Raw genomic sequence first — 8,134 nt, forward strand, 5'->3', positions numbered from 1 at the left:
CAGTGCTCTGCTGTGCCTTGGCAATGGGTGCTTTGGTGGAAGCTCAGCTCTTGTAGTTGACATTGCCTCCCCACCTTTGCAGAGGGACCTTTACTGACTGTTTTTTAAATGCGTTAGGAAAAGCAAAGGAAGAAGCTGTTTCTACCAGCTTCTCTCAGCTGCCCAACACAGGATGCTTGATCTTTGTGCACAGGCTCCTTCACTAGAAGAATTGTTTACTAACCCTCTGGGGTTTTCTGTAATTAGAGGGGAGGTGTGTGGAATAAAAGTCTGTGTCTTGGAAAATGTCTTAGGCAGCACTGTATGTGTGCTTGGCTTAGTCTCAGCAGATGCACAGAGGAACTTGCAGGGCACCTCCTTCTAGCTCATGTAGGGTGAGTGGCTTAGGCTATCAAAACACCTGATGGTGATGTGAGAGGATCCTGGTGTGCAGAAAAGTAGATTTTAGAATAAAACTACTTGGCAATGCTGTGAGGTTTTGTTTAGTTTGTTTTAAACCAGCAATGGAAACTAATTTGTGTTCTGCTTGGATAAGGGAAAGGAACTCTTCTGATGCTAGCTCCTAATGTAATGGAAAAGGGTATTGCGTCCTTAGCGTGTAACCTCATAAAATCCTGGTTATTAACTTGCTTTTTATGAAATACTTGCTTGATGCATTAGTGCATAAATAACTGAAGAAACCCCACTTACACAGGGATCAAGACACTTCAAATGATCTGTGAATTTATATTTGTGATTGACTTGGAGAGTGACTTGGTTACAAATGACTTCATTGAGATACCTAGGTGATGGCTGTTCACTTTTATTACAAACTGACTCATAAGCTCTTCAGTTTTAGGAACTGAAATACAGGATGTTGATCAGTTAGTAGACTGCTTGAAAATGAAGATACCAGTATTGACAAGTACCCTGCAACTGAGAGAGGAATTTGAGCAAGAAGTGAGAAGAACAGTAGGCCTGTTGTATATCGAAGATCTTAACTGGCCAGGACTAGGTGTTGTAAGGTAAGTTTTGTGGTGTTTTCTTCATGATAAGCTGTGCATTAGCAGAAAGGAATACATTTGGATGTGTGGTTTGCTGATTATTTGGCTTTACACCCAGTTAAAGCTGTGAAGTGCTTCTTAAGGATTGTTTTTAATGTTTACTTCAATTATTTCTTTAAAGAAAAGTTGAAGAGCTGTTGTAGCAAAGCCAGGGCAACAATTCTAGTGTTGGAGGCAGTGTGTGGGTCTGTGAGATGGATTTGTGATACACTAGTGCATCCTCCTGTACTTGGCCAAGGGTAACTCACCTTTTCATCATGGGATCACTTACATACTGAATGCCACTTCAGAAATCCCTTCAGGTGTCTGTTCTGGTCTTCTGCTACCTTCTTCTGGGAAAGATTCCATGTAGTCCCAACAGCTGAAGTCTAACCAGTATACTCCCTGGAACAGTCCTGTGTTGAGAGAGGTTTGCAGCAGCAAGCTCAGCCCAGCCCAGAATATCTGGCTAAAAATGCCAATTAACTGTTGATTTAAGAGGTAATGTTCTGTGTATGTTTTTGTATGTGCTGTAAGTGAAATGACTCTCTTCTGGCTTGGCTTGAAGATACAACTGTCACAGCGACGAGGAGAACGACGACAAGCGGGAGAAAGAACTTGAAAAAATCAATACAGAGCTCCTGAAAAAGTTAAATGAACTGGAGTCAGATCTCACCTTCTCTTTGGGTAACTGCACTGGTTTCAAACACCCAGCTCAAGCTCATAGTGGCTTTCCTGGCTGTGTTAGAATGGGCCAGTAAGGTGTCTGTGCATGGGTCATTACAGTGGAATGCTACCTACATGGCTGTTGTAGAAACAGCATTTGGAACTCGGTTTCCTCACACATTTCAGCTGGTAAATGTTCAGCAGGGTAGTGAAGGGGCCCTGTTCTCAGTGCTAATTGTGACTTAGGAGCAACCAGACCAAAAAGGGTTTCCTTATCAGAAAGAATACTGCAGTGGAAAGAATACATCAGTGGAGCCTTCTCACTTAGTGCTGTATCTGCTGCAAAGCAGATGTTGCTCAAAACCCACTGAACCCGTTTACTGCTTTCTGGGGCCAGACCAAAAGCTTCAGATGACTTTCATGCTGATTAGCAGCACTTTCACATTTACAAAGTGCCACCTTATAGCTGAAATAATGTTAATTTCCTTACTCAGGCCTCAGATCTTCATCTAGTCAGCTCTCAAAAATTAAGTGCCTTAGAACTGTGGAATCGAGTCATGCATAAACAGCAGGCAGCAGCAACTCTGGAGCTTATTCAGCACTAGTGTTTATTACACACCCCTGGCTGTACAACATATCCATATTTTCTCATACAGATGTTTTTTCTCCTCTCTTTCTGACGCCTCCCAGTGCTGTTCTTTTTTCAGCCTGCATGATTTATACTGTACAGGCAATACCCTTAGCTACTGCAGCGTGTGTGCATGCTTTAGAATTTCCTGATCTGCAAGCATGAGCGCCACACCTGTCGTGAGGATGCGTTTCTGTACAGCACACAGACCAGATTCTCTGTGCTCACAGGTCCAGAATTCGGAGGGCAGAAGAACTGCGTTTATATTGGCATGGTGACTGAGGACCTGGACGTGTCAGAGCTAGTTGAAACTATTGCAGCCACTGGCAGAGAAATTGAAGAAAATTCCAGAGTATGTATTAATAAATCACAGAGCATTTCAGCACCGCTTTTTTTTCCCTTCCAGATTGGCTTCAGGACATGGTTTTGTTCTTTGTGAAAGTAAAAATTGTATTTGTCCACAACAAAGTGTATTAATTATTGTGGAAGTAATTATCTCTGTCCACGTAAGGAGAACTTTTGTTACAGGAATATTGAAGTGAGGAGGTCCTGACTTAAGCTCATAATCCTGTGTGAAGTAGTTGTAATGAAAAACTTCAGTGGTACTGAAAGAGGCTTCCTTTTGTCACTGACATTGAAGCTGTCCCCACCAACCAAAGGGGGATGTAGGGGCTGAGTGTGAGCTGGTATTTGTCATCACTGCTACATGTGGTGAGATTGAGATTGTCATGCACCAGCTCTAAGATACATCCTAAAATGTGGTAAAAATTTTAATTGGCATCTTAAAACCAGAAATTGCAAGTTCTCTTTTGAAGTAACAGAGCTGCCCCTGCAGTTCCTTCAGCCTTTGCCTGATCAGAGCTCTCCAAGCGTTTTCTAAAGCAGAGTATCTAAATGACCTGCATCACAAATGAACATCTGTCCTTTCATTTCTCTAGTGCTGGGCACTGAATGTCCTTACCTGAAAAATAAAAATGCTGTGCCTGTTTGTGCCCTGGGTATATGTTGGTTTTGGCACTGACCTTTTTTCCTAGCCCTATTTTCTGCCAGCTTTTGGCTCCCTCTGCCACTCTGAGGGTGAGGTGAGAAAGGGTCTGGTTGTAGAGTACCTTCAGCTTTTTCGTTGTTGTGGCTGAGGGATTGGGAACTGACTGCTGGAACATGGGGCACTGTGATCCTAGAGCTTCTAGGGAGAGAGTTGTGGAGGGCTTGGGAAGGTGCAGTCCTTGGAACCAGCTACAGTAAATCTGTGGTACCAAAAGGATCTTGCACCATTTGATCCAAAACAGCAGAAGCAAGCAGTGGAAAAGTACATTACTGAGACATATGATGTTTAGTACAAGAGGGAGGCTTTTAGAAAAAACAACTGCCCCAGTATCAGCAAGGTTTGGGACATGCAGGTGAGTACCCTGAAGGGCAGAACAGAAGTTCCAGACAAACATCTTGACTGGCCCAGGAAACAGTGGTTCCTTCTGCCCTCCCTTCTGCAGGTGGTGCCTTGGGGTACTTGGCTTGCCCATCCCCTAGAGAAAAATAGCAGCTTCCTCTTTTCCCTTCCTAACTGCCAGAAACTCAGACTTTTGGTATTTGGAGCAAGTGCTTCTCACCTGGGCCTTGTGTGCTGTTAAAACCCACCTTAAGTTACGGAAATGGGCACTTGTCTTGCAAAAGACAAAATTGTGACTGTTTTCTGATCCCAGGGCTTGTCCATCTATTGCCCTTAGAGCTCTCCCAGTAAGCTGCTTGTCCTTCGCAGTGCTTCTGGCATAGGTCACCACAGGGGTCAAATGTGCAAAACAATTGACCCAAGACTGACACAGACCTGACTGGACTGAACTGTGAGGCTGGTTTACATCTTGGGTCCTTCTAGAAACCAAAATGTACTCCCTAAACCTAAAACTTCTTCCCAGCCAGACTCAGCATCCACTAAACATGTCTGTGCTAAGCAGATCATTGAGGAAGCTGGATCACAGGTGCATTCTCAAATAAAATTCCAAGTACCTGTTCTGAGTGGCATTCTGTCCCCTGGCTGTCTCCTCTAAAAATCCTGCAGTCAGCCTGTGCCTTCTTTAATTTACAGTCATCATGAAATAGTGATTGCCAAATACCTTATCTGACTGCCATGTTTGCATCCTGAAAACCTGAACTGAAGACAATTTCAAGTGCAACTATCAACCTAATTTCTGGTTTTTAATAGCTGTTGGAAAACATGACTGAAGTTGTTAGAAAAGGGATACAGGAAGCACAACTTCAGCTTCAGAAAGCCAATGAAGAACGACTTCTGGAAGAGGTAAGGCTGTAACAAGAGTTACCTAGGGGACCTGAAGTCTCGTCTCTTGCCACAGGCAGCTTTCTCACCAGCCAGTGTTTGTGTGCTTCACAGGGACTGCTACGACAGATACCTGTAGTAGGCTCTGTGCTCAACTGGTTCTCTCCATTCCAAGCCTCACCAAAGGGAAGAACATTTAATTTAACAGCAGGTAGGACTCAGTGCACCTGCAGCCATGTTGTGCTGTCATGAGAGCTCGTTCAAATCTCACACTAAAACTGCAACACACTTTTTATGTGCTGCCTGATGGTCAGAGATGTCACCCCTACCCCTGCCAGGATGCCGGAGGGTACACTCCTCACCCTTGCTGCCCTCATGGACATAGTTTACATCTTGTTCCTACATGTTGGGGCACACTCAAAGTGCTCTGTGAGGCGCTGGCATTTGCTGGCAGGGGAACCATTTCTGCTGTTCATGGCTACAGGTGCTGCAGGAGTTTGGTGTTCACTGTGTTGATAAGGAGGTGAGCTAAGAGGGTAGCTCAGGGCTCGGAGTGCGCAGGCACGTGTCCTTGTGACAGCACTTGCAGAGCACCCGTGCTACTGGAACCTGATGTCTCTGAAATCCTGTGGTGGGAGCTCATCTGCCTGGTGCCACACTGCTAGAAGTACTTGTTTGCAGGCTAGAGAAGGCAGGGCCTGATGTTAGCTGAGGCTGGGTGTGCCCCTGGCTTTGTGGGAGACAGTAAGGAATGAAATCCTACAGTGTGAAAGACAATTTGTTTTCCTTGGGTATTTGTGATCCTGGTCTGGTGCTGTGAACAGAACAGTCTCTAGCTTTTACATCAAGACTGATCTACTCATGTAGTGCATCCTGAAATATCCATTTTCACTGTAAAAATTGTGGCAGAGTCCTGAGAACATTCCTGAACCTGACAGAATGTCCTAGACCAATAGCTCAGCTGCCTGCATCTGCAAACAGTGAGGAAGGCTTGTGCTGTATTTGGGATCTTTTCTTCTGGAAGGTTCTTGCAGCAGAGAACAGCCAGAACAGCAGAGATTCAGAACAGTTTTGTTGGGAATATTTAAGCCACTCATGGCTAGATGCCCCTCCACGTGCACTGCTCAAGAACTTGCAGCTGGGAACAGGTCGAGTGCCCAGTGGAGAGGGGAAAAGGAGGAGGAGGTGCAGCAGCCTTATGAAGGGAGCATGAGAGGAGGATCCTCAGCTTTGGCTCAGCCCTCGTGTGGCCAGGTGTTCAGGGATGGGTTGCCAGCCACTGGTAGTTTCAGCTCAGCCCTAGCACCTGCAATTCCAGAAAGGAGCATTACAGAGTAGATTGTTACTTGCCCTTATAAACACAGATGAATGCTGAAGCTGTTTTTGTGCTCTAGTCAGCTTGATACTGTTTTTAAACCCACAGGCTCTCTAGAATCCACAGAATCTACCTACGTATCAAAAGCCCAAGGAACAGGCACCACTCCACCACCAACTCCTACTTCTAGCCTTGCAAAGCAAAGACTTCCTGGTAAGTTTCACTCTTAGAATGGTTTAGCAAGTTTTAGAAATAAAACTGCCACCTGAGTTCTGTGCCCTGGTAAGACACAGGGTGTTCCATCGTTCTTGATACCTGGAACTAAAGCTTGGCTTCCAGTGCCTTAGGTCCACCAGGATTTTTGAGAACTGAAGTATGGCATCTGTTCTCACTCCAGTTCTTCCTGGGACTTCAGGAAGTTGTTATCCTATTAACTGACAACTGCCATGAAGTCAGAGCAGTATGAGGTGGCTGAGTTTAAAAATTACAGGTAGTCAAGCCAGAAGCTGTGTTGGAAATGCATGACTGTGCATTAGTTAATCTTCTTATCTGAGCATTTCTGTTGCTACTCAGTTATTTTGTGGGCAAAGCGAAGGTCTCTTAAATCTGTGGCACTTGCTGTGTAGTTGTATTGGCAAGCAGTGTTGATTTGACCACAGTTCTAACTCCTCTTCTGACTTGGTGGCTTCCACTCTGATTCTCAGTGCTACTTCTTGTCCTATAATGACTTCAGTGTGTATGTAGGCAGCCTGGTTTCCAGCTGAATTTTAAGAGCCTCTGTGTAACGCAGGGTAAAAAGGCAGGTGCCACTGCCTTGCACAGGGGTCTGTACCAGCAGGCAAGCGTGTCGTGTTGGGTACAGCTTAGCACCCAGCAACATCCGTTTCTTCACAGCTGGGCAATTCAGGTACTTGGAAACTGCCCTGGAGCTTACTGTATTCTGTAATTGTTGCTCTTTGACACTTCACAGGTCAGAAGATATTTAAAAGGTCTCTAAGAAGTTCTGATGCATTCAGTGAGACCAGTTCAGTCAGCCACTGTGATGACCTGGAGAAGGTAGAGCAGAGACCCCCAACTCTATCCCCTGGACCTCTGGAGACAGAAAAAACAGAGGAGCAGAAGGAGGTGGCACAGGCAACAGAGACAGACACTGAGGACATTCACAGAGACAAATTGCCACATGACTGCACAAAGGCAGAGGAACACGAAAGTCAAAGATAAAATCCAGACTATGGACTGCAGACTGGGCAGAGGAGACCTGTGCCCCGGGAGGCCAGGTACTAATGATGCATTTAGGTGAAGAGTGCCACATGCTAGTAGTGATGACTACTGTAACTTATCACCTGGGGTTTTGCACAAATTTAAACTCCCCCCTTTGGGACAGAGATTTGTCTTACCTTGTTACAGTTCCCTTAATCCTCTGCCTGTCCATGTCACCAAAGTACCAGTGCAATTTAGTGAGTGCTCATCAACATCTGTCAGAACAACTGGCAATTATCCTTCTGTAGGAATCCAAGCATGGTAATAGTTGCTAATGAACCAATTAATCAGCCATACACAAGATGAAGAATACAGCTGCACCCAGTAATTGTAAAATGATCTTATTACATAAAATACACTTAAAAAAACTAATCAACTGCCAATAGTTCACCTTTTTAAGAGTTAGAGGTCAGTTAAGCCTCCTGCCAAACCTCTCCTGAAGTCACACTAGCTCTGTTTTGCTGCTTTTTTTTTCTTACAAAGAACATTGCCAAACAGTTGTGGTGCAACAAACACTAGGGACCTGTGCCCCTGTACATAGGAGTCACTTCACCATCACCCATCTGTTCCTGCTCTTGTATGATGTGCCCCATTCAGCCAAGGGGAGTGGGGTGCTGAGTCTTTAGCCTTGTACGGTGCCTCTGCATGCTGCCATGGCTTCTCGCTTCTGCCACTGGAGAGCATCGCCACGGCCCCGGCACCTTCCTTTGCACGGCCCTTATGAACCTAACACTATCCAACACTTTATGTGGTGTCACTGCAGGTCCTTCTGTTGTGTATTTTTAAAGGTAGTTGTAGTAAAGCTTGACAAAACAAGATGTTTGTGATGGTTTCAACACTTACTTTTTGAATACCAGTTACTTACCTATGGTAGGATGGTACAGAGTCAGATGATACAGGTTATTACACTGCAGCACAACTCCATGGTGTCTAGGACTAATGCACAAGCAAAGCTTTGGATAACTCAAAGGCTA

General features: G+C 45.0%; 1 protein-coding gene across 1 annotated transcript in view; it reads left to right on the forward strand.

Annotated features, from left to right (window-relative positions):
• PDXDC1 (pyridoxal dependent decarboxylase domain containing 1) overlaps positions 1 to 7,787 on the forward strand; it is a 28,526-nt gene extending 20,739 nt beyond the window's left edge. The window contains exons 17-23 of the mRNA XM_054180441.1: positions 833 to 1,004; positions 1,591 to 1,709; positions 2,547 to 2,668; positions 4,514 to 4,606; positions 4,700 to 4,796; positions 6,009 to 6,113; positions 6,871 to 7,787. Of these exons, the coding sequence (XP_054036416.1) occupies positions 833 to 1,004; positions 1,591 to 1,709; positions 2,547 to 2,668; positions 4,514 to 4,606; positions 4,700 to 4,796; positions 6,009 to 6,113; positions 6,871 to 7,121 (959 nt within the window). The 3' untranslated portion in view covers positions 7,122 to 7,787. The remainder of the gene's footprint in view (positions 1 to 832; positions 1,005 to 1,590; positions 1,710 to 2,546; positions 2,669 to 4,513; positions 4,607 to 4,699; positions 4,797 to 6,008; positions 6,114 to 6,870) is intronic.
• The last annotated feature ends 347 nt before the right edge of the window (positions 7,788 to 8,134 follow it).

The sequence above is a fragment of the Dryobates pubescens genome, chromosome 4 (assembly GCF_014839835.1).
Source record: "Dryobates pubescens isolate bDryPub1 chromosome 4, bDryPub1.pri, whole genome shotgun sequence".
Classification (NCBI taxonomy): Eukaryota; Metazoa; Chordata; class Aves; order Piciformes; family Picidae; genus Dryobates; species Dryobates pubescens.